We start from the raw sequence: 27,665 nt of genomic DNA on the forward strand, positions 1-27,665 counted from the left end.
TCTCATGAAGATGACACACAGACTCTCCAGTGAATCGCTGGTGTATCAAGAATATATTTCCATTTCCGGCTCTATTTCAGGATACCATTTGTTCTGCCATTGAATAGCACTGCAAAGGTTTCACTGATAGCGTGATTTAGCTTGCTGCAGCTCTAGGGGGTGATGATTTGTGAAAGGGGAGAATGAAACCTCATTCTCTGCTGCTAAGAATAGGGCATTGCTGTCTATTAGGAAAAAGCTGAACTAATGTGATAAGGCAGCAGCGAGACACATGGTTCTTCACCGAACTTCAGAAACTCATATAGGTAAATTCAGAGAGCGCCTAATCAAGCGTAACATACCTTTTTCTCAATCCCCCATCACATGTTATGCCCTTTTAAATTCCCTCTGGGATGTGTTGGACTTGCACCCACTTTCCAGCATAAAAATCCTCCCATTCCAGTACAGAAGTTGGAATATGGCAGCAGAGCGGAACACATCAAAGTCAACGGACAGAAAAGTGAACTCAATACTAAGTGGGTCTAATCGGAGGCTAACGGGATCACGGAATCATAGAAAATGAGAGCTGAAAGGAAATACAAGACTTTACCTTGTCCATTCCTTTGCCTCAGGTAAGATCAACTATACCTACACTACTCCATACAGATGCTTGTCTAACTCTATAACCTCACCAAGTAACCCATTCCAATGCGTTTGTGTGAGTGCTTTACTCATGGCAAGTTTTTCCTACTGTCTAATTTGAATCTCCACTGCTGTCCTTTAAGACCATTACTTTCACCCTAGCCCCAAAAATGGTGGAGAAATTACTCTCTCTTTCTTAGCTTTAGCCTTTTACATATTTGAAGACTGAAATGTAAAGGAGACAAATCTCATCAAGGATGAAGAATAAGGTGTGAAATACCGTCACGGTGCAGATTAGGACCTAGTGGGATTTTTCTAAGGTCTTACACAGCTATGTTCCACTGAAACACCTTTCAGTATTTTTCCCCGTGCCGTCAGGCAAGCTACATTAGCATACCTCCACTGGCTGAATGGATCCAGGTCTTGGGATCTAATGATACAATTGCACGTCTTTCCTGGAACTGTGGTTTCACGTGACTAAGTGAACTGTGTATGTAGAAGTCTTTTGATAATGTTAAGACATTTAGGGTCAAGACCAACAGAGTATTTATAAAGGTAACTGGCATTAAGTACTCAATATAAACAATAAGCATAAATTTAGACATCGTTATGTTTCTCTTTCAGTTTGAAGGGTCACGGTAGACCTCAACAGACACATCCTACCTTTACACAGTGAATATGTAACCTAAAGGAAAAACTTAATAGCTCCTCAGATGAAGGTTATTTAGGAGTCTATATATGAATTTAAAAAAATATCTCTGGAGAGATTAATTGATCATGATCCAATGAAATCATACGCACAAATTGGAGACCATAAATTTCTGAAAATTCTGACTTGTTTCATAAGAACCCATTCTCCAAAGCCACTCGACAGGACACTAATTTATCACTATGATATCATCAAACCCGTCTGACTGTGACCTGAGAAAATGCAACTGGTAAAAATTAACCTCTTTGCGAGTACGCCATTCACCATAGTTGCTAATATGAATTCCATGCTCCCAGGACATAGAAAGATGCTGATTTTCAGCAAAGATGCTGATAAATCCCAGAGGAATGGGAGACACTGCATTACTGCCAGTATGCAAAAGAGAGTTCTGATTTACCACCTGTTCGTTTTCTACACTAACTGAATTGGTTGCGGCCCTATTTGTGGGCAAAACCTGCTGCTCCACTGAAGGCAATCAAGCTCTTGTGTGTCTCAACAGACTCGCGAGACTCACTCAACAGGACAGCCAGGTTCAATTACTCCTTGATTTGTTAGAGCAGAAAATACCAGTTTCTATTGTTTTCTCGTATTTCTAACATCAACAGACCTGCCTTTCCTTTTCTAATCCCTTTATTAGCGCACTCCATGTATTTACAACACACACTGGTGTGAGAGAGAGACCCCTAAGAGTCATCATTTTTCAGTACATTATTCTCGTACTCCTGTCTGTTCGTTCCACACAGACCTGTCTTCTGACTCTACTCTGTCCTCGTATTTTACGAAGCACACAGATTTGTGCGATAACAACTCATCAAAGTCTTCATTATTTCACACACAGTCTTTCTTTCCTCTACTCATTCACTTTACTTCTCATTATTCATAAATAATATTGAGACTTATCTTTCAACTTCCTTGCTCCTTTTTGATTCGTCGTATTTGACAAGCCACACACTTTTACAGTATGTGATAAAGACGCATAAACCTCATTATTCTACATTTATCTGTATTGAACTGTCTTTGCAATCTTTTAGATTTTAAATGTTCTAAGCCTGCCTCTGTTGCTACATTTGTCCTCATTATTTACTGTCTTTTTATTACCCACTCTAAGTTCAAGAGTCTTCTACTCTCTGGCCTCTTGAATTACCAGCACCTCCTAAATCTCTGACTAAGCGTTTGATCAGAATTAGATTTAATTTTTGCATTTACTGCAGGTATGGAAACATTTTTCAGTTCCTTTATGACCAGCACTAATCTCAAAGGCTCGGGGAGGTAACAAACCACCCCCCAGTTTGCCGCAGGTTCTCCCTCCTTTCCCGATACCCTGACAGCTCACAAAGCTGACCACCGTGCCCAGAGGCATGCTGGCACGCAGGTTCCCTGCAGCTTTGCTGCTTCCAGAAGACCTCACTTAATTCCTTTCCTTACCAGAGCTTTTAGAGCATGTTCCCTGCAGTGATGTCACTTCATACTCAACTGCCACTTCACGCTTCCTTGCTTCAACATTCACCCCCTTTCCAGGTGAGCTGTGGACCTTGCTACCACTCACTGCTTTTCTTAACAGAGAAACCTCTAAAGATTATTATGCCTCCTCGATGTGCTGTATGTCCCTTTTCTATTCTCAGCCTCTAAGATTTATTCTACATGCTTGTGACTGGCCTGCTTTTCTTTCTCGTGAGGGATAATAACTCCTACTACGTGTCCAACAGTCACCTATTTGCAACGATTGCATAATCTTGGACTAAGGCTGTCCAAGTTGTTTTCACTTGAAAGTAAGCGTAAAAACTGTCTTTTCTAATTCGGAGGAGCTGGGAAGGAACATGTCCCTGATAAGCTGCCTTAGCGTTTTCAAATGCATTAAAAATGTTTCTAGTCCCCTGGCAAGCTGTACTAAATCTGCAACTCCAGAGGGAGCAGTTGGCTTTTTGAGAGAAAGCAGAGATTCCCACGGGTTGCAGGTGGCCTAAAAGAAGTAGGAATTCTCTGCCAATGCTTCATGGGTCATTCCACGTGTAACTGAGGATCTCAGCTCTGCGGGTCTCAGCTCTCTGCCATCAGGCAGTTTGTTTGACATCTCTAATTTAAAATATAAATCAAAGTTTAAAATTCTAGATGCATTCTTTCACTACTAGTAAAGCATTTTATTATTCTACCACCATTCCACCACCTCTACTGCTACTTATCTGCTATTTTTTTTGCTTTTGTTTTGTGCGTTAAAATTTCCAACATTCTCCGAGCACCTCAGGCTGAGACATTAGGCCTAGATGTGGAACTCTGTCAAGCAACTTGTGAATTCGCAAGTGTCACATTACCAGAAGATGTCATTTACTGTATTACATTTCTGATTAAAATCTTCAATCAGAGAAATTAAGCTAAAGGCTAGTAAGGTACATTCATTTCTTCCTGCTGACAATGTTGCTGTAAGCAGCCTTTGAAGGGTAATTAATTCAGTACCATACACTGGACCCTTTTTGTAGGCAATTTGCAGCGAGTCAAATAGCTTGCCAGCAGCATGCATTAAAAATACTCAGCAAAGAAACAAGCTAAAAACCTTCCTGAGAACAGAAGTTGATAAAAACATTATAATCCGCTACACCCTCCTACATGCAGTAGGTCAAAACCATTCCTGATGTAACCGAGTACATTTCCATTTATTCAGAAAGTGTCTAATCTGCCTTTAAGCATGACACAGTTTAAGTCGGGAGTTTGTAAAAGCCCAGTACAAATGACATAGCTTTGGCATAATAAAAAGCAAAATATATTTCGAAAACATTTAGCTCTTTAACATTAATTTTGGTCTAGCATTTAGCCCTGGCTCAATGCAACACCCTGACTGCACTGCAGAAGGCAAATGCTTAAAAATCAGATCTAAGCTAAAGTCTAAGATGCAAATGCGAAAGGATAGATGTCCCAGCAGTTGTCAGAACAACTGATTTTAGTATTTCAGATGATGTAGAAAATGCCAGGATATGGCAGAGACCAAACACTTTGAGTCTGAAGGACAGAGATAATCTTTACTATTTTTTGGTAGCTTTCCCAAATCTATTCAACATCACTTTGGCTTTATCTACAGTGAGATTCATGCAAACATCACCCATATTGGAGTTCCACTGACCTATGGTAGAGTAAAACACTGCGCAATGTCATTTGAATCAGAAGACTGAAAACATTGGAGAGATGTTTCTTCCTTAATCCTCCTAATGGTCTCAGAGACTTCTTGCAAAGGTGCGTGTGGGGAAGCCAGATAGGGCTTTGCAAAATTTGAGCACCAGTGGGAATGGATGCCAGTGCTCTGAAATAAATGAATGCCACTATTTCATCCAATCCTTCCAACATTTCTTGTTGAACCACCAATGCTATAAAGTAAGTGGCACTGCAGATAGCCATGAGTTAATATCATCTGCCCAGACACAACCTTTTCAGCAATAGCCAAAAGGAGATTAAAACCCCTCAAGCATTCTTTGGTCTGTACCAGATAGGCAGGATTGCAGATTTCTGATTTTTTTTTTACTGTAGTAACAGTTGTCTTTCTGTATTTTTTTCAGTAATCTTAATTCCCAGGAGAAGAACAGACACTAGATGACAGTCAGATTGACAATGTCAGAGGAAGATTTCTGAACAGAGGCAGCACAGCTAAGCTGTTGTCTCCTTCTGAGACTCTGCTTATCTCTCATCCTTGAGGAAAATTCTGGCAGTTTTTAATAATACTTGACTTATGGATGAGCAATTTTTCAACAGCCTGGAAGACTTGAGGATCAAGCAAAGTGTGGACTGATGAACTCCTCGGGGTGCCCAGTACATGGCAGATCACTGTTGACAAAACCCAGGAGACATGGCACAGCGCAAGTCTCCAGGCACTGCCCTGATTCCAAAGATACAGACAGCCTCCTCTGAATCCCAATGACCTTCTCACCAAACTAACTAGTAATTTCTCTACAGCGGCAGGAAATGATAGCTGGGGTGTGAACAATGCACCAATGCAAGTACAAGTCGTGTTCCTGAGCGGTATAAGGTATCAAACGATGGTGAGGGTGGGCTGCTGCGCACACACAGGCCTTCGCTGCTCTTCGCTCTTCAAAGGCATGGCAGATATCAGGGTAAAGAAACGAAATACTCAGAAAAAGCTTTTAAATCCAAGTTAAATCCCATCAATGATAGCTTTAAAAGATCAGTTCCTTATATCTATAAAAGCACGTTGACGGGATTATGTGCAATCTGGCTGCTAACATTTGCAGTGTCACAGAACGCTGTACAGGCGACTTGAGTGCTCACCTCCTCTCTGAAAACACCTCGCTGCGAGGCATTTTGATGAGGAAAAGCTTTCACCGGTGACTTTTGGTTTAAACTGCGGTACGCTCCGCTGTGCGTAGAGCCGGCCAAGGACCTTGCGCCAGGCGCAGTGGCACTGCTCATCAGCGAGACGTGTTCCGAGAGACCCGCCGTGGGCGGGCGGGTGCTCTTCATGGAGTTCATTTTCGTGCCCTATCGTTCTACATATTTATAACATCCTGTTACATTATTAATAGTGATTAAATGTTTAGGTATTTCAGATCAATAAAGACTCTGTTTACATATTTACTTTATTAAAAATTAATATTACAAAGAGAAAGCGCACTGAATTTGTGTGCAGCTATGGAATGAAGTCGAGGTTGTAACCTAAGTAAGTGCTATGTACTGTACTGTGAAAATAAAAAAATTCTTATGCCCTTATTATTGGAACATGGTTTATCTAATGCATAGGCCTAGTTGGCAGGGTAATAGTTAGGTGATGTGGATGATTTGTGGATCTCTTTGTCAGCATGTAAGTTATAGCTTCCCAGGTGAACTACAGCATAAAAACTTATGTGCCCCTATATTTCAAATGTTCATGAAAATATGTGTTACCAGGTTTTCTGAGCAAGTAAGTGCCCCTTTCCTATTGCACAGTCTTTTCCCATTAAAGGGCAAGTCAATCTCACAAACACTCAGAGATCACTCTACTGGTTGCGTGACAGCTTGAGAATAACCCGCAGCACAAAATGGTAAACTCCACACTGGTCTATCAACACGTAGTAAAACCAAAGAAGTTGGTTAATTGGGTAGCTGGATTATATGCGAGTGACACATGTTAAATTTATTACACCGTAAATACAAATCAAATTCTACTGGGCAGAAAGGTGACTGAATACAACGCATATGAATCCAACTCATCCGTCTGCTTCCTGCCATTATATGTACCTACAGCATAAAGGGCTGAACTTGCCCCCACTTATTTTACAAGTACGGGATAGCTTACCTTCCACAACAGTCAAAGTCTTGTTAATAAGGTTAGTAGAGTTTCTTGGTGTGACACTTTTATGAACTGGATAGATACTAATGAGAATCTGATAAACAAGATCCTCAGCTGTTGGGACTTAAACGTTTGCTATCCTTTTAAGTACTTTTTGATCACCAGTGAAGAATTCTCAGCTATGCAGCTGTCAGTGGCTTTTCCTGGTTAAATAGTTTCATTGCAGTTCTCAATATTCAGAAAAGTCTTTCATCTAAAAGAAAACTCACCTGCTCTCAAATAAGACATCTCCTGGGATTACATGAGTGCTTTCCTTCCCGATAAGGAATCTGATTCGATCATAAAAGAGCCTCGGAGGATGCTGAGAGAAAGGCGGTTGGCTGTGCTGAATAAGGTCAAGGGGATCAGGCGAACCCTGGCAGAGAGGACTTGCGTAACAATTGCTTTGCTGACAACAGTCAGGGTCTACACAGTCTGTCAAGCCATCTAAAACAGAGAGAATGGAAAGTTCAGGAAATTGAGTGATTCTGAGAATAAAGCACCGAGTTGGCTACTGGGGAGAAGAGGAGGTATTTAATCAATTGGAAGGCATGCCGATTATGACACATTCAAATTCAATAAAGCATTAACGTACACGCTTAGTCCAGGAGGGGTATTTCTCTCTAGTCATTAACACTGTACCACCTCATAAAATCCCCACACCACAATGAGAAAACAGAACCTACAAACTAAGTGAACAGGGAAGAGTGGGACTGTCCTCACTGCAGAACAGACAGAAGAAAATCACTACGCAATACTCGTTAGACCAACGGGTGCAGGATCCACACTGTGCAGCTGATCTCTCTAAGAGTCCTTTATTGTCACTACTGCCTGTTCACACCTGTGAGGAATATACACTTGCTAACCAGTCTGCAATAATGAAGTTGGAAATGTTATCTAACTCTCATAAGCATCCTCACTAGAGTAGTAAAAAGAGGTATTTGTTACAGTTGTCTGACTTCTACTTTATGGCCTACAATAGTTTTACTAGTGCTTTAGGATGTTTAATTTTCATTTATTGGTTGCAATACTAGAGTGATCCAAAAAGGGTAGAATCATGACTACGCTCCTTTCGTAGTTGGTGATAATACAAATACACACCTTGATGCAAGCTCTATCCCAGTGACCTGACAGATACAATCTTCTTCATGGATGTTTGCACCAGGAAAGCAAATTTGGAAAGTGAAAATAAACTTATTCCTCCTCCCTCCAGTTTCAAGTATGAAAAATAGGAGAAACAATTGATTTTATTTTTTTTTTCAAAAATCTACATTTCTTCATGGACAAACTTGTGATAACATCTGTAGGGGAGATTCATTTCCTTAAATGTCCAAAGCTTATGATGAAAAGTGAAGCACTGAAGTGCATCCAAATGAAGCACCTAAATAAAACTTAAAATTGGGCTATTGGCATTTAATTGCTTCTATCAGCAGCGTAGATGTCCAAATCGCCTAAATTACATACTCAACCAGAAACAGATTTAATAAGGTACGGTAAAATGTCCAACGATCTTCTTAAACGTCCATTTTATGACTTCGCAGTTGCTAACTTGCTTGGATTGACAAGCACACTAATGCATATAAAGCAAGATTAAGGCATTGTATCCTTCAACAAAGACATCTCTTTGTATTTTTAACAAGGTCGGTCTCAACAACTGTGGAGTCATCATATTACTGTATGAATTTCCCTTGTGTTAAAATCGGAAAGCTATAGGATCAACATACTGTCACATATTTCCACTTCATGCTTTGACTTTTTATGCTCTGTTCGTACCAACACTTTGGTGCCTATAAAACCGTACCTCCTCAGGGCAAACTGCGTTATCAGGGAAGCTGCTGTAGTTTTGTCATTGACTTTAATGGGTGCAAGACCAACACTCAGCCAACTCTGCTCTTTTCTCAATAGAGCACACTGCACTGTGTGAATGCTCAGTAAATAAGAGCATAAAATATTCACTTTGAAAAGAAAGCAAAAGCCCTTCTACAGAACAAACAAGTATAATGACATGGGCTTTCCTGGAATCTGAAAATCCTTGCCTGACCTTGAGCAAGGTAATTGCTTGGCTAAGCAAAAAATATTAACAATTCTATCCTACTGCAGCTGGGAAATCAGATAGAGCAGGCTAGTTTTTGTGATAATGAGCCAAGGGCAACTGCAGATAGCTAGCAACAATAATCTAAGACTCTCGGATCCAACAAAGCTGGCATAGCTACAGGTCAGTGCATGCTTTAAGTTCTTTCCACGTTCCCCCAGTCGTGGAGACAACAGGCATTTGCCAGAGGTGGGAGAAGAACTTCACAGGGCAACACTGGTTTATTGACTTTGAGCGTAGCAGTCACTTTATATTCAGGAGAACCTAGTAAGCTATCAAAATCCACTAGGAAATCAGTAAGCTGAAACAATAAGGGGCCTCCAGTCTAAACAAAACCACATGGGAAGTGGTCGGAGGAGTTCACGGTATGAACCAGAGGGGTTTTCATCGTGTTCTGATGAAAAAGAAACGATCTTTTTGGGTTGAAACCTGAAGAGCAGGCTTGGAACTGCAAGGAAAAAATACCTCCTCTCATTGTTTCCTCTTTTTTGTCCAAGGAATGAAACTCTCTATATTCTTCATAAGTGAACTGAAAAGCATCAAACTACTAGTAGATTCTCCAAGACTGCAAATGTTAAAGAATTCTACTAGAGTTAAAAAGGTGATAAAGAAATTGAAATCTCTTGCTTTCGCTTTATACTGGTGAAGATCCCTGCAGAGGGCTCTGATGCGGTTGGGTATAGCCGTTCAGGGCCGGGCCGGTCTCTGCCGGTGGAACGGTTATGGCAGGGACAAGTCTTATCCAAGGAGTCAAGGTACTTTCTGCAAGGTGCTAATCTCTACAAGCTGACTGCTCTCCACCTGGGAAACTTGACAAACATTGGTCTGGCAGAATAAGTACTAATCAGAAAAAAGGCACACTTATTTCAGAATAACAGTATCCATGGGGAAGCTATTTTGGAGTAATTTATTCCACAGTAGCTATTCTGATTAATTTTTTCCTTGTCAACAAGCCATTAGATGTGGGAACTGAGCTGACCTGATTCTCTCATTTATGTAAGAAATAAAAGGGAAAAGTCACAGAAATATTAGAATATGAAGATTTGCTTAGAAAAGAAATAGATATAAGAATAACAATTAAATACTTTGCTTTCTCTAATAGAGTCCTCATTCTTCTCTGCTCTGGTCAACAGCTTACATGCCTGGCAACAAACAGTGTGCATTCATGCTGTACACGAAAAGAAACCAAATGAAGGGAAAGCAGTTTTCCATCTTCCAGTCAGACTCAATTTTCATCTTTTGTTTGCAGTTTACTTGTCAGCAAAGTGACTATCTTATAAACTCTTCCAGGTTCTGCTAATGGAGTTATTTTTGTTTGAATTACTTGCACCTGGTTTCATTTGCCTCTCCAGGCTCTCAGGGCTACAAAAGGGTGGGTTTCCCATTAGTAGGGGTGTGAAGTCCCAGAAGCATATCTGAATAACCCGTGGTGAGAATGGTATCTGTCCCAGCACCACCAGGAATGTACAAAGCGCTGGAGACACCAGGAACAGCTTACAGCCTTGGGAGCAAAGGCTACAAAAACATCAGAGGAAGAAATCGCTAACCAAAATATAAATGTTAATCCCAAGTAGGAGTCTTCTAGGTTACAGATTATCATTCATGGCTTCTCTCTCTCTCTCTCCCGCTGTATTTATTTTTTTTGCATTTTTTAAAATCTTTTCATTGATTAGGTGACAATTTATTTCAATCTCCCCTCTCAGCCATGCAGAATGAAACAGAAGAAAGATGCTGAGCTCAGAGAAGACGCACCATGGGCAGTGAGGCAGGAGTGCAGCAGCACCAGCTCCTCTACAGACTCTTAACACCACAGGTTTGGCTCAGGCCACTGGGTGTACGTAGTTAAGAATTATTAGCTAGAATTGTCTGAATAATGTAACTTCTAGCTTTTTTCCAAACAGTCGAACAAAATTTAGAAAAGAAATCAACTTGGATAAAACTGAAAAATACTTTTTGCACTTTGTTCTGAAGTAAAAGAATAAAACACCTATTTCGGGGCAGACAGGGAACTCTTAAGCCAACATAAAATCTTTGTTCCACCTTAGGCTCACTTCAGATTTTGGTTTTAACTTAGACCATTTAAAAGAAAAAAGAAAAAACCCCAAACCTAAACCCCCCAAAGAAACTACTGTAATTCAGCACGATACCCATTAAAATGAACCAGGTAGAACAAACTGGTACAGAATCACAAGCTACATATGGAGGCAGTTTATGACAATGCAAATCATATTAGTAAGCGCATGTGAGGATAACATTTTCAACAAGCCAATCCTATCTGAAATGAGATTTTTTAATCCAGGAGAATAACCCAGAAAAAACAAATAAATCTTGTTCATAAACTATAACATCAAACTCATTCATTACAATGCTACAAATACATTAGTCAATTCTCAACCAACGGTCACATTTTTTGTTAAGGTTTCATATCAGGAAGCGACTATTAAAAAACTCACCGTGTTAAGAAAACAGGAGAGTTTCTTTTAAATCTCGGGAGACAACAGTCAGGAGTATGAACAAACTACTACAAACAGCAAAAACTGTAATTCATACAGCAGGGGAGCCTGTATACTGAAGTTTTTACTGTCAATTACCACAAAGAGCATCCCAGCATAGGTGCAGACTAAAATGTATTACAGAGGTGTAAATGATTCTGGTTTGCTATTAGCATTTTTTTATTTATTTTATAGAAAAGGCAGTCAGGCACCTTCACGGTGCACTACAGATTATGTAATAAAGTGATGCACATTTTGAGGAGTCTGAGATTACGGTTTCACACCTTCCAGGTACCTTGTTTTGTATGCAAGGGATAACTGGGATTTTTGGTTTTGTAAGTAAATTAGACAATGAAAATATTTTTCATATTACTGCTAAAATAGAATTCACAAAGATCAACTTGAGGATAAAAAGCACTTCATAGCACTCTTAAATAATTTAAACAACCTCAAAGAAAAGGCAGAGCATGCCAAAACAAGTTGCTCTGTTTTCAGTCACACCACTCCTCTCTGCATTGCCGTAGCTCACAGAGTTAGGACAAGATTTTCCCATTTCCTTGCTGGGGAAGGGATCCTTTCAGGAAGCTTTCTATAAGGAATGATATTAATATTTATTGTGTCAGGAGCTCGTGTCAATGGAATCACACAATGTTTTCCATCAAACAAAATATATTTTCTTGCTTATACATTTTTATATATATATTTATATATTTTTTTATATATATATATTCTTTTTCCTTATTTAATATGATGGAAAGAATGCCAGAAGTGTGATGAAATTACCTCCTCAGCTACGTTTCTGCTGCAGCCATGGAAGGCTCAGGTTGTGCCAGGTCCAGCACATTCTCTAAGGTACACATTATGCAGCAATCTCTCTTCTACATGGGTGATCACCTTCCGCAGCCAGCCAAACTGGCAATGGAGCTATGGACCCACCTCTCCATTGGTTACTTTCCAGCAATATACCTCTTAAACTACCACGTTCGGGCAAGTGCCGTACAGTGATTGCTTTTCATGTTTTGTATTGGAGCTTTCCATACGCTGCGTAATATCTATATTAAATCCTCAATAAAATAATAACATTTGGAAAAGAAAAAGCCATTTTGTCAGCTATAAGCTCATAGCAAGAACATGGAACAAATCACATATTTCAGGCCTGATAGGAACAGCTCTATGCCATCTACTTTTCAAATCCTGGCCTTTCTAGCCTTCTCATCTACCCTCGAATTACCTGCAATTCATGAGTGCAATACGGGAATATCACAATAACTCATGTTGCTGAAAATGGATTCGTGTTCACAATTAGTACAAATTGTCTAGGTAGGGGAACACCCGAGGACATTAAAGAGGCGCTGGGTGGGCTCACGGGTAAGGGAAGCGAAGACCAAAGCGGTTCTAATTTCGGCAGCGGTGGCTTCCCCAGCTCACCAGTGCAGCGTGCAATAACTTTCACAGCGGCTTCTTTTCCATTAAAACATTGAGACGCTTTATTAACTGGCTATGAAAATGACAAATTCAATCAGACTCTACCTCCCATGTTACTGGGTTAGTTGTTTTAATAAGCCATCCACCATCATTAGGTTCTGGCAAGCAAAACATAAATAGTTAGCAATAATACTTAAAATTGCTATTCTTCTGTTTTAAAGTTCATTAAAAGAGCAGAGTTCTCATGCCTTCAAACTTTTGTCACACATGGAGAAGACACCACCAATGTTAACTGCAATAGGTTTGAAGTTTTATGGTTAACTCCAAACCCAGAATACTACAAGAAGTGGTGTATGTACTTATAGGGTGCATGCATATACAGGTATGCAGGCATACTCACAAACACACATACTAATAAATATACCTGCTCAGCCATATGAAAATCAAGCCCATCTCGAAGCAATATACTGAGTATAAGTAATACCAATGACCTTCATTTCCACTGCTGCAGAGCAACCCAGAAGCATAAGTGCTCTCCTGCTCCCTCTGTGCTGATCCCAAGTGACTGTACTGATCACAAGCCAGCGTTGGAGCCGTGAAAACTATGTCCAGAACATTTTCACAGAAAGTAAAAAATGGGCTCTAAGTTTCTCCTTGCAGTAAGCAGATTTTGTTCTCTGAACTCCCTATGCAGGACAACCTAAAAAACTCAACACCATGACTCTCAACACTTGAAGGATTTGAGCTTTTGCTCAATACTATCGTTTGTGACAAAAAAAAAAAAAAAAAAAAAAAAAATCCGCAGGAGTCTTCATCTTACATTTGCTTGCTTTCTTTTACAGATTTCAAATAAGTATTAAAAAATGCCTGTGCCGACTTGTTTCACCACAGGCTCAGTTAAGTCCAATTAGGGTTGCCAGGAATCTAAGCAAACGGAATCAAAGAGTAACTTCAGAAGAGACTAAGCAGCAGTAACCGTCATGAGTCTCTAATGCTTATTCGTATGCACTAATCCAAACGGCTTCTCAAATTTTAGCTGGAATACATAGCATGCAGCAGACAGTGAGGCTGTTCACTGGGAACACCGGCGTTTGTTTAAGGATATTGGAAACCCACCAGTGTGCCTGTGGAAAGGCTGCAGAGTGTTTTATCGAGTGAGGACCAGTGGTGTTTGGCCTTCCACACGCAGGAGAACGCAAATATATCAGGATACGATTTTCAGAAACTCTAAGTATCCCTGGGGAGCCCTCGCTGCTCAGCAACAATGAAAACCATTCCCATCAGTATTATTTATATTGTGTAATAATAGCATATTACTTATATATGGACTCAATATCTCTGTGATGGATAGGTTATTAAAATGCCAATGGATGGGTCAGAAATACATCAATATTTTAGCAGCACTGGTTATCAGCCCAAGGCTATGCTGAGTCATATATTTTCTTGTGCTTGGAAAAGCTTGGAGAAAGCTACAATAACTGTCTGAAGTGACTGAAGGCATGTTCGGAAGAGAATGCAAAGCTTGTAGTAAATAGTATTTTCCTTAAAAACAAACAGTCAAGATTGATTCACAAAAGAAAAAGAAAACGATGAAATGAGATCCAGGCAAATTTAAAAGAGAGATCCGTATCGAAGAAATTAATGGGAGCGACGCGGGAGCTGCAACTTTCAGCTTCAGACAAAGACCTGCCTGTGCAGCAGCAATGAGAATATATGTCAGAAGAGCAGGTAACGTGTGGCTTGGCAGGGCAGGGGGGTGACCGGTGAGCTGGTGCCGAGCGTCCTTGCGCGTCCCAGCCCCGCGGCAGCGTGCTCTGCCTCCTCGCGCCCGGGACGCCGGCACTCGCCTGCGCGGAACTCTGCAGAGCTTTCAAGCGATCTTCCTGCAGCTATCGAAGCTTCCAAATTAGTCTAAAGCAACGGCAGGGTGAGAGAAAATGACCTGCTCAGATGAGCTGAATGGTCATCTTATAAACTGAAATCTTGTCAGTCATGACAATGAAAGAAGGAAAATAAGAATAATGGGGAATAATGGAGAATAATGGGGAATAATGGGATGCTGAGGGAAGCCACGGCAAGGGAAAGGCCCCACCGCAAAGGACATCTGCTTGACTTCTTGGCATTATTTAATGGACATCACACTGCTAACAGACCGCAGATGCGCTCCACAAGAGCGAGTGCAAACCCTGCCACCGTGCATCTGTTATAATGCTAAGACCTTTTCAATGATATTTGTAGTGATATTTGAACAGGTAAACATGCCCTTAAGTCTGCAAGTAGGAAAAAGCTAACAGAGAGTTATGAGATGGAAAGGGAAAGGCAGTTATGGTACAGTCAGGGTACAAGTACAGCGTATACTAATGGGGCTCTACTAAAGAAATAATAGTACTCTCCCCGCTCAGGAAAATATTTCCGCATGTGTTTAACCTTACCACCACTGGTAACTGGGCAACTCGGTGCTTCAGCGTCTGCAGAACCAGGATGCCTGTGAATATGCTTGTGGCTTACCTTTATACTAATATACCAGTCCCTAAAAAATGAAGTCAACACTTCCTCCCTCCCAAAACTTTTGTGTTGTTACTACAGGCGAAACAATAACGCTAATGCTTCCTCATGCCAAATAAATGACATTATTCAATCCCTACAGTTGGAACTAAAAAAATACTTCATTTTCTAACACATTTTTTCTACCCCGTATTTTTGTATAGTAAAAAATCTCAGTTTTTTCAGTCTCTGGAAGTACCAAATAATAAATCAACTGGAAACTACACAACATTATCACTCTGCCTAACTCCTGAAATTAGAATTTGTTTGAAATAATAATCGTTCAACTTTACTACAGCTTTGTTCTTTGATTGGGACTTCCTCCTAACAAACTTGAAGCACAAAACACCTCCTAAGGACTGAGATATGTACGCTTGATTTAAACACAACTGGAATGAATAAGACTTTTGCTAGGTAAGAATACCATGATTTGGAATACACGACGGCACTGAATTAGGTCTAGAGCATGTTCTCTTGGGCAACGTGTCACTGACTGAATGGGATCACATCCTAACAGCTTAGGAAGTTCCTACCTGCCAGCTGAGTTGCAGAAACTCAGCTGAGTGCGTGCTCTTAACTCACCACAACTGCAGGTGAAAAAGTTAATAGCGTCCATCTTCATGAACCTAATCCCGTTATGTAGTTTGATGAATGGTAACTCATTATGCCACCGTAATATTCTCATAGCCTAAGGCACAACCTCCCAGCAAAAAGGACTTAACAGGTAATGTCATGTCTCCTTCGTGATTTCTGTTTTTACTGTTGTGTATGTATACAAACCCTGAAACACTCGGAATCAACTTCTGATTTTGTATTAACATCGCACTGGTATAACTGCAAAGACTTTATGGGAATTTTTCTAATTTATTCTTATGCCAAATCAGGCCCTATGAAGTTCATATATAAAGAGAAGTGGTTTTAATATGTAGATATAATTTTCTTTTCTTATATAAAATTGATTGTGAAGGAAACTTAATTACATTTAGCCCATCTGTAGTAGTCAGATTAATTAAATATTTCTCTCTGCACTTATCTCTAATTGTAACGTCAACAGAGCTGTCCTAGTCCATGTTATGTTGCCATTAAAAAGGAAAAAGAAAATTACTTTTAAAACCTGCAGTGAAATGATGTTAAGTGTCTGCCTTAAACTGACAAATTCAAGGAGATTTAGAGTTAAAACTGCCAACTCTTTCAATAACTCACCGTTATTGCAGAATATAAAGCACCCAAAATCACAATACAGGGCAGCTTATACAGAGGCAATTCACAGACTGTATCAGAAAATGCTTTACACACATTACAGGCTAAACAGGGTTTTTGCGGACAGATTTAAGAGTGCAGGCGAGTGAGTCAGTGACTCGGACAGCAGGGGAGAGCACCGGACAGATGGGAGAGCACGCGGGGGGCAGCGATGCCAGCTGTGGGACCTTGTGTGAGAGGGATACGCACCAGCGCAGAAGAGCAGAGAGAGTGGGCAGAGAGACGGTTGTTAGACGTCTTGGAAATCAGGTGGAAAAGGAAGGAGAAGAGAGGAATAAGGCAATTTTGAATGGGGTTCAGAAATGAGGAAGCCTTTGCCAAAGGACAGCATGGTCTTAGAGCCCACAGGATACAAAATCAGAAGGTCTCAAAATATATCTGTAAATGAGGAATCATCACTGAGTCAGAATGTTTCTACTGAGGTCCCACAGTGACCTCAGTTCTTGGCCCTAAATCAAGCTTAATTTATCAATGACCTAGAAGAAAACAGACAATCATTCTACCAAGGTTTGACACTACAGTGGGGTACGAGACGTCACCCAAGACACTGAGGTGGTCTGTAAGTGTGACACAGTAAGATAATATATATTTCATTACATCTCAGTGTACAATCTGAGGAAAAAAATGTAACTGTGCTTGGGGCAGATGTATTCACGGTCCGAATGAGAAAGCTGCACAGCTCCGAGTACGGGGGCAAGCACACTGTAAAGGATGGCACTAAGTAAAGGAGAGGAAAGCAATAGTCCTTCTTGACTGTCTAGTAAATGAGTATTCCTAAAATAGATAGGAAAAATAATTAACTCTGAGAACAATCAGTGAGGAATGTTGTAGCTTTTCTCCCACTGGTAAGTTTGAAATAGAATCTGGATGTTTTTCCTGAAAAAAATGCACTAGCTCGTGTATTAGAATGAACTACCGGAAAGGAGGCAGAGACTAACTTAAGAAAGAACTATGTTTTTCCCAGCACACCTAAAACTTCTGCAGCCTTAGAATGAATCAGGACTACAGAGGTCTGAGGTAGGGAGCACCCAGTGCTTCAACTGGTGGAAAAGAGCAAACGATTATTTTAGTACAGGGCTCTGTTTATCGTACTTTCAAAAATTACTTCTGCATACTTTCTACACTAGCCTACTCAACATTCGTTCAAATGTAGGTCCAGATAATTGCAAGAACTGTGCTGTGTCTCAGTGGAAACATTAAGAAAGAGATTAACGTTAAAAAAGCATCTCTAAATGTACACGTTATGCTTGCAAATGTATTCATTTAATATTAACATAAAACTAAACCCTGGATGCATTTTGACAGGCACAGAGGTTTTTTCATTTGGGTATCCATTGGCTGTCTTTTCTGAAACAGATGACAGAGTTATGAGGTAGAGTGGAAAGGAGATAGGAGAAATTACTTGTTAGACCTTCTTTTTTTAAGAAAAAAAAATCAAGTACTGGGATGTTAGGTACGGCACATACATAATTTCTGCCTTGAATAACATCTAGCGCAAGGGTCTGTTCCCTCACTGCGCTGCTTCAGATGAAGTCAGTGGAACAACTGTCTTGAGCGAACAAACATTGACATTCTGTGATAAAAAGGAAAACATACACCCAAACTATAGATTCAAATGACAATCAAGGATGTGACAAATAAACAAATAGACATGAATTATGTATCATACCTCCATCGTTGTCCAGGTTATCTCCACACACCATTTCCATGACAACGTTACATCCCGAGCCACTCCAGCCCACTTGACAAACACAGTGCCATCCATTCTGATCAAGAGTGCACCTCCCATTTCCATAACAGAGACCTGGGCAGCCATCTAGAAAAGAAAATGTAAAAAAGAAGCCTTCATGGAGGAGTTTTCTTCTCTTCTTTTACAGTTGCCATTATTCTTTAACATTCTTTCATATAGCATTATACTCGCTGCCTTCAAATGATTGCAGCTCCCTCGCAAGCCGTTTATATTTTTGGCCAAATATGAAAAAATACCCATCCTGGTCCCTCCCTTTGCTTGCCCAAAAGTCATTTCTCAGTGAGGAATGAGGCTTTTTTAGTGTGTAACATTTTGTGCTCAGGAAAAAAATGAGTAAACTTGTAAGAAGATATTTAACAGTCTGCCATGTCCGTCTCTTTCTCTACTTACGGAAAAGTAAGTTGTAGATCTCCAAGGAAGGTATATACATCATCAACGTTTATATCAAAGATATAAATGGGAAATATTGTTTAAACGACTAACTGGCATTTGTGGACATAATCCTACACATTGCAGGGAGTGGAGGTGACCTTTTTATTCTGTTCACAAATACTCAGCTGACTGAGAAAAAGCCAATTTGATTTATGCTACAATGCAACTCTTTCCACAGAAGGCAAATGAGGGAGCATTTCCTTCCAACGTCCAGTTCCACTTCCTTCACATTACAGCTGATTCAAATATGACAAACACTCGCCCTTTAGCGGCTCTGATTCTAGATCAAAACTGGAACAACGACTGTAGCATCCTCTGGATTATGTATTTGTAAACTCTGAATCAATAGTAATTTGGACATTCTCAGCTAGATCTCTTGCCTCTAAGAGTGAGAGAGGAATTGTCTCTTGGATGTGTATACTCATGTCCATCTGCGTGCATAGTTTAGTGCCAACTCAGACATTTGGCAAATCCTCACCATGTCACACATGGAGCCAAAGGACAGTGGATAAAGCTCAGCAATAAGCTTGACAGCACAAGTGGCATCCCTTCTAAGAGGGCTCCTTTTTTTTTGCCAGCACGGACATACAGGAACCGAAAGCCCTTCTGTACTTGACAGGGAACGTCAACGCGTGTTATCAGAGAGAATTTGTTTTGAGGAAGAAAGAGGAGGCCTCAGTCTGCATACGTGTTTGGCAGCCCCAAGATGCTCCAAAAGGACTTTGGAGGAGCCGACCAGGGTCAGAAAATCTGTACGACCGGTCTGTCAGGTTGCGACTTACAGCCCAGCGTGCAGCACATCTCCTGGCAACTTTACACTAGACACATCACCTCTCTCCTCCTCACCCTCGGCACAGTTTATCAATCATATCTGCAAACAGGGGGATTGGAGAGTCTGAACATCTTGCTCGGAAGAGCCGAGATGGGTGGCACCGTTTTCTCACACTGGAATTCTGGAAGTTGCTGCTCTAAAATAGCATGAGGTTGGCCACTACCAGATACACTACAAAAGCCAATTATTTGCCTCTTTCGGGGAGTTGGGGGAAAGGGCAGGTTGTGAGAGCTGTTCTGGGTAACGGGGGTGTTATTCCACCTCAATTCACTGTCCTGCTGAGTTAATTAATTTCTTGTATATGATTCTATTTTGCTGCTGCGGGTGGTTATCCTCTAAGACTATAAATGTAATCAAATGAATGCCTACATGATTTTATTATTATCTAATTCTGAAGAAATAAAATAGCAAACACGAAACAAACACCCAGGTCTTCCTGGAATATTGGTTACTTTGATATTTCAGCTAGCAGCATTTTTGCAAGGGGCAATGTGCATCATTGCTCCGCCCAGCATGGCTGGGACTGAGGGACTGCTGTCAAACTCGGGGAAGGTACTTGCGCTGACATGACCAAGCAGGACCTGCGGCAAGGCACGGAAATCAAATGAAAAGCACCAGACACAAAACAACATAAAATTTAACTCTTGTATCAAATGATTTGAAGAGAACTGTATCACATCTAGCATAGACAGCTTTTAAAAAAGTGTACTTCTCTCTCAAAAGAAACTTACTTCAAGCACAAATAAAAAAAAAAATAAATTTTTGTTCTCATGGAAGACAGGATCAACACAAAGTTTTTTTGAGCAAGTCCTCAGCTCTGTCATTACTTTGGAATGGTAAGCGAGAGCAAAAAACCTGATTTGCCTAACATAGCACATCAGATGGCCACATAAAACATGCTTACATTGCTACAACTTTGCAAATGAGTTGAGCACATTATTTGTTAAAACCTGCATTTTCTTCTGTAAATCTCGCTCTGTCTCTGTGTGTGTATCTATCTATCTATCTCTATCTCCATAAACAAATGTTTTCTCTATTCTGGCAACTTAGCAGTACAGAAGCTCAGACAAAACAGGTAACACAAAACACTCCATCGCCAATACTTTCATATCTTTTCATTATTCTTTCGCAATGCTGATATGAAAAAACTTACCTCGAAGAGCATCTAAGTAGTGAGCTTAAAAAAGAAAAGAACAAAACTGAGATGGATTGAACTTCTGTACCCAAATGAAAATACAGACACCACTTGCTTATGGCTTGCCACCTGTTGGTTAGGTATAAAATATCTCCCTCTTACTGCAGTCAGATCTATTCCTGCTCCTGTGATCAAAACGCATTGCGTATGTGATTGTTCTCCATTTGATGACAAGCATGCAGAGGACAGCTTGGGTCATACCTGGCAGTGCCTACAATGGGAAGAGCAGCTCTATTTATCTTCTTAATTATTTTGGTCCTTTTCTGGATTTGCTCTACACAACCTTTAGAAAATTAGGCTGTTCCTCCTGCACAAACCTGATTCTTGATTTAGCAAATCTGATTTAGTAAATTCTAGAGCCAGGGAATGAATTAGCTTAAAATGATCAAGACGAAGATAAAACATTCTACTTTTTTCCAAGAAGCAAGCACGAGAGCTTACACTGCTTACCTCTAAAAATTAGATACCCTGCTATTATAAACAATTAAAACGATAATAAATAATCTTGCTCTGGGACATTTTAGGGAGAAACACTATTAGACTTTGCAAAAACCTGTTGTATTTCATTAAAAATACAACTATTACATTTGTATAGTAGAGTAATGACTTCTAAAAAGATCTGAAAGCTTTACCGTATTAGGAATATTGTTAGAAGCCAACTATAGAAAAAGCACCTCTAGTAATAAGTAAAATATGTAAATCCTCAGACATGAAGGCAAGAGATTTAATGCAAGAATTACTTAAGCTGAATAAAAGCTTCATCCCCTCACACCTTCTATTTCTTAAACATTTTTTTCCTTCCTGACTCAAAGTTCACATATGAACACAACCCAAAGATATGTTAGGACTGAGATATCTTTCTTTTGTGTGTTTTTTTTTTTTAAATTAATTCATCAATGTTTTTTCCTCTAAACAGAAAGCTGCACTGAGTTGCTATTCTGTGGGACAAGCAGGGTGCACCATCAGTGCAGAGGCACTTTTTTACACCCGGCCTGATTCTGGGTCTCTGTTTTTTCCAAAATGACTTGAATCAGACTGATGGCTACGGCAGATCTTTGTATAACTGGTTAAGGTTTTACGTATTTTATTTCTAGAGGCACAAAGCGCCCTTACCAATGGTGCAGTGGTCCCCTTCCCATCCAGGGCTGCACTCACACTTCCCGTCCTTGCACTGGCCGTGTTCTGCACAGTGCGAGTGGCAGGTACGCTCTTCACAGGTTGGTCCCACCCAGCCCTCTTCGCACTGGCATATCCCTCTTGAACAGACACCATGGCTGCCACAGTCCAGCGTACAGAGCTCTGCACAGGATTACAAAAATACATAATGTGAAACAGCAATTTCCTACTGCAAATAGACTTTGCACCGATACTAAATTTAATCACTTCTGTACTAATATTGCTCATCAGTTGGATCAAATGTGGGATTTCATCACCCAGTACAAACCTTACACAATCTGGCTGCCTCCTTCTTTAGCATTTACTTGCAAGATCATTTATTTGCTTGGGGTGGGGACTGCAGAAATGATGGCTTTGCAAATGGTAGGGCAATGGGTCTAAACCAGACAAACAATGACCCCCAAAAGTCCGTATCTTTTGACTGATTTCAGCTGAGGCCTTTAATAACAGCATGCCATGTCTGTTCCCAGGTCGCACTGGCTCAGTTCTGAAATCTCGTATAAACTCTGGCTCAGTTCTGAAATCTCGTATAAACTCAAATACCGCAAGTGAGCTGAATTAAAGGATAAAGTGGCACACTAAATACATACAAGCGAAAGTCTTTGAGATATTCAGACATTTGTAGTGATGGCAAAATGGCCTTCACTTACAGTAAGAAGAGCCACCAGAAAGGTAACAGTGAGAAAGAAGAAGAGCAAGCACCCCGCTCTGACGGCAGTATACAATATTACATGACTTACAGGCCACGCAGATCTGCCTAGTTCTAAAATGGCTTTCAAGGATTAAAACATTTTTCCTTCCTGGCTCTCATGAGCCAACTACTAAGAAACCAGCAAAGCTGTTTTGGGAAGACAGGAGTACCTCCTTCATTGCACTCAGAACAATTTCTCTACCTGGGCACTGGAGAACGCCACTTATCGAGAAGTGGAATGAAAGTCCTGAATTGTTTCAATACATCACAATATGCCAATTGCAATTCTACTTCCACTTAGACCAAAGTTGTTCTGTGAAAAGAATGGGTTCATTATAAAAAGGTTCTATGTAGTTTGAATTTATTTAGAATAATTAGTGTCAAGAGAAAATTTGCTTGTTATTCTGCAATTAACCTGCCACAGAAATGTTTCCTCCTTCTTCCTCTCGGAAAGCAGCTGATAGCACTACAAGTGCAAGCCAAATAATCGTGTCTGATCTGATTTCAAATGTCAGTGTTACATATTTAGTCATTGCAAGATTTTTCCCTTGACAGATTTTAAACAATGATCATTTATATCTTGGAACTATTGTATATAAACATTCTTAAACGCATTTGTGGTGACAAATGCTGTCACTGTATATACCAAGCAAAGTTTTTAAAGTTTAAATTGAAATCTTATCAATTCAAATAAATTTAACACCGAGAAAAAAGCAGCACAGAAATGGAACTGCACAGTGGCATCGCAGACGTGCCAGGCTCTGTCTCAAGTCAGTCTAGTTCTTATTTTTGTTAATACTTGGAGTGATGGCACAGAGTGCAATCAAAAGAATAGGCAAGTGACAAACCAGAAGAGCATGGTCAAACTGAAAATCACCTTCAGAAGCAGAAGGCATGGTAAAGAACCCAAGATAAAATTCAGTAAGAGAAAGTGTGAAGTACTGTCCTGAGGAAGTCAAAATCAGCTACATAAAAATTAATTAATTTTACTATTCAGACAGACTTGTGTTATAGCGGAGTACACGATAAACATAATTATCTGACGATATTCCTGCAAAAGAGTATATAAGACAAGGAAAGAGACTGCTCTGCTATATTCAAACGAAAAACCGTGCTGAGCCTGGGGCATTATCCCTTAGAAAGACTTGATTGCTGCCTGCCGATGATTTATTAATCTAATGCTTCAAGCCTTGGACTGCCTGCCTGCAGGTGCTGGGAAGGATTTCTTCCCCCTTGCTGCGTAACTTGGCTTGGCTTTTTTGTTTTGTTGCTTGTTTGTTCCTTGGAAACCCAGGAGACCGCTCGGAGGACTAAGGGGGAGACTTGCTCTGTTATTTCATTGGCACTGAACTCACCTAAATACTTGCTCCTATGATCAGCAAGTCAACTGATCCCACCAGATCTGGGATCACAAAGAACCACCCCCAGGCCAGCCTGGCAGAGGCCCACTGGTATTATTTTAACTTATCTTTATAGCTTGGGGCACGGGCTAACTCCTGAGAATTAAATCTAACAAATTACCTGCTACTTCAAGGATTTAGGCTGCTAGAGGGATGCCTTTGATCTCTCCTGATCTCCCTCTAGTTCATTATAATCATTGCTTTTGGTATTTTACTCTAAGTGGCAAAGATTGTTAAGAGGATTTTAAGAAATATTCTGTAGTTTACACTATGCTGGGTTGGACTAAATGTTTTTTCTGACCCTTCTAGATTGAGTGTCTACTACGCAGTTTTTTGCAGTTGTGGGACTGGCTTAGTTCAACTGATGCCAAAACTTCAGGGCATATTGTAGGCATCAGTATACAGAAGTGGTAATGTAGGCTGGAACGGCTGAAGCGGGGAAACAAAGTGATACATCGAGCTTCCAATTGTGTCAGCAGCTCTACCAGCTCCCACCACTTCTCTGTCGGTAAATAAATCAAAGAACCAGCTGTGGAAAACCTTGAACACGTTCCCACACGTGGCATGCACGCCTGCCTCACCTCTGTCTGTCTACCCAGCAGAGCCTCATCACGACAAACTCACCTTCCAAACAAACAAAAGAAGTAGCAGCATAGAGCCAAAGGCAATGTAGGCACATCCCTACCATAGGGACGTAGATCTTGCACATATTCCTATTTTACAACCCCTAAATTAAATGGATCTTAAAATGTTTGAAAGTTTTCCATTGTTTTCCCCACGCTTCACACAAGGAATAAAATGTTTAAACACTATTTAACCTCCTAAATTCAATCAGATTAATGAAGTAGAGATACAAGATTTCCTATCTCATAAAAAAAAAATCCTAGGTCAGTCAGTATATAGTCTTTGCTCACAAGGCTCCTTTTTTAAATTCTATTTTCCCACATAAGATCGTGCACAGCCAAACAAATTTTCCTTTATTTTTTGCCTATTGGAACACAGCAGCTTCCTCTATCCCAACCACACTGTCTTGGAAAGACAACACAGCGGCACAAGTTCTGGACCCCAAACTGGCTCTGTGTGATAGGAAATGTTAGGTTAGTTGTCCCGTGCCCAGTTATTCAGTTTTCACACCTCATTTCTGCCAGCAAGTCAGGGCACAGTAACCAGATACCAGTAACTGAGTGAAAAGTGTTACAAAACCAGTGTGTGTCAAACCTGTTCTGGCAGAGGAATCCTGGAATGATCTCACCTAGCTCTTGCCTTTCCTTCTAACAATGCATTTTTTGCCCCCAAATATTTAATCTAAATCTTCTTTGATGCAAATCAAAACCAATCCTGTAAGCACCAGGTGTAATGAAACCTGGTTTCTTAGTTTGGCCCAGACACTTTCCTCAGTTACCCTAGTTGTCCTGCCGCTCAGCCAACTCAGACTTTATGGTCACTGAGGCCAATCTTGAGAATTACATTTGTTTTGGTGATTTACTATGAGGCTTCAGAAATGCTGTTCACCGTGATAATGTATTCTTCTGCCACACAAATCCAAGATTCTCCCCAGACTTCTCATGCAAAGCAAAGGAAATCAAGCCTAACATCATCCTATTAATGCCACAGTAGTACCTGCGGCTTTAACCCACAACTAATTCAAACAGCTAAGATTAAAAAGTGCATTATCAGTTCAGGTTGTCCTGTTTTTAAAGCAAAACAATTCCTTAGCTCCTCCTGTAGATAAACAAGTACAGAAATATCAGCATAGTGGGGAGCCACACTAGCAATTGTGTTTGCATGGAGAGACTGGGTTTCCACAGCAAACTAGACAAAATGAGATACTTGAGTGTGTGGACAGTGACCGAACGCGATGGGAAACAATACAGTAACTCGAAATAGGTAAATAGCTTCAAACAAAGCTGATGTGCTAAAAATTCAGGCAGCAGTGAAGTTGGACAGCAAGTCAGACACCAAGCAACTGTTCCGCTCAATGGAGCATCTTCCTCCTTCCATAGCAGTTGGTCCTACAGGACGCAGAAACACCCTAAAATGCAGTGGGTCCTCCACAAGGGACCAGCACGACGGGGCAAGGGCTTGGAGCTGTGGGTAGGTGCAGCAGTTGAGACAGCCAAAGATGTCTCCTCTGACTGAAACCGCTATTCCACTCCCCCTCCTCTCCATCCATCTCCTGGCTCTGCCTGGAGCTGGAAAACCGCGGTGAGCTGATTCAGATCATGAAACTGGCAGATAATTATTGACTTTATTTTCCTGGGTTAATACCTGACAGCTTGCTAAGCTAAATCAGCCCACTGAGGGATCAAAGAGGCAACACAAGCAGGGCAAGGGAGGAGATGGAGATCACAGCCTGGACGGGGACCGTCCCGCTGAGGAGCCGCGAGCTGTGCCATCGTCGGACCGCAAAGGACAAGAGCAAGGGGGAGGTGACTTGTGTAAGGTAATAAGGGAGGCAGGTGACAAGAGATACAGTTTGGATTAGTCGACCCGGGGATATTACATCACAAGCCTTTAGTTATGCTGTTACGTTAATTGTCAATCATTCTCACAATGTACAGTGCAACACACGCGATTTGTGAAGTCCCTCAACCGTGTTGGTGTTTAGGCTTGTAGGCTTACACGAAAGCCATCTCCTCTCCCACTCCTCTTTGTCGCTCACCGTTCAGTGTCCGTACGCCTGCCCGGCTTGCTGCCTGAGCTCGCGGCAGACCTCGTGCAGTGTGGGGGGTTGAAGGCTGGTCCGTGGCTAACAAACCAGATCCTCAGGAGGCGTGAATTTTCACGGCTCCCACGAAACCAACGGCCACCCTAATTCATAGTAATTCGTGGCCCTGTTTCAGTTTTTGTACCTGTACGCTTTGCAATCAAAACAAGGTTCTCTAAGTGTAGGGCTGGGAAGTTAATTTCCTTATTTAAAAAAAAGCTCAGCTGTGCAGACTCACTGCAAGCAACGTGTTGGCAAATTGCTGGGACCTGTCCTCAACCGACCCCTGCAGTTTCTTATAGACTTTCATGAAATACAGTCTTTACTGAATCTAAAATTCAGAGACCTCAGACTTAAACCAATTAATGAATAAGAGACTTAAAAAACTCTCAGCTCGGTCTAGAATTTTTACTGACATGTCCTTAATTCTGAAGGCTCATTAATTTTCTTGGAAGAAAGCAAATGTGAGCTGTGAAGCATTATTTGTACATATTCTTGAGAAGGAGACAAATATGTTGATCATTCCTGAGCTAATCTAAAAAGCATTAAAAATTCACTCCACACTCTTCATTTTAATTATCTAAGTCAACAATGAGTTCTTTCAAATGTGTTTTATAATAAGTTTCTACTTATGTGATATGAAAAGGGAAATTAAAGCTAAATATTTTATAATTTGTAATGATAAGGGAAGATTTTAATGTTAATTTGACATGTTTCAGAAATAACTCTTAGAAAATCATGCTAAGAATACAAAACTATATGTAAACAAAAGTGGTGAAATACTTACTATGAAAACACTCATTTTACTTTTCTTCACATTCAGCAGTGAGTCTTGTTCTACAGACAGTCTAAACCTTAAGTATCATATTCATAATTTTGCTATCCATTTTTTAATAAGTGGTTTTCCATAAAGATTAGAAATTAATCTATCCTGACTTTCACCCAATAAGCTTAACTGCTGGAGGCAGCAAAATATCACCTATCTAGGCCTAATAAAGAAAGTTTTTTCAATTTAAATATACATTGCGTTTAAT

General features: G+C 40.5%; 1 protein-coding gene across 9 annotated transcripts in view; it reads right to left on the minus strand.

Annotated features, from left to right (window-relative positions):
- The window catches only part of TENM1 (teneurin transmembrane protein 1), a 349,493-nt gene that overhangs the window by 81,706 nt on the left and 240,122 nt on the right, over positions 1-27,665 (minus strand). For 8 of the 9 annotated variants that reach the window (XM_041119091.1, XM_041119089.1, XM_029996901.1 and 5 more), the window contains 4 exons: positions 21,771-21,956; positions 20,616-20,639; positions 18,118-18,264; positions 6,866-7,082 (listed from right to left, as the gene is read on the minus strand). In XM_041119091.1, coding sequence (XP_040975025.1) covers positions 6,866-7,082; positions 18,118-18,264; positions 20,616-20,639; positions 21,771-21,956 — 574 coding nt within the window. The remainder of the gene's footprint in view (positions 1-6,865; positions 7,083-18,117; positions 18,265-20,615; positions 20,640-21,770; positions 21,957-27,665) is intronic. The other variant, XM_041119090.1, reaches the window with a different exon arrangement.

Source organism: Aquila chrysaetos, chromosome 21, assembly GCF_900496995.4.
Source record: "Aquila chrysaetos chrysaetos chromosome 21, bAquChr1.4, whole genome shotgun sequence".
Classification (NCBI taxonomy): Eukaryota; Metazoa; Chordata; class Aves; order Accipitriformes; family Accipitridae; genus Aquila; species Aquila chrysaetos.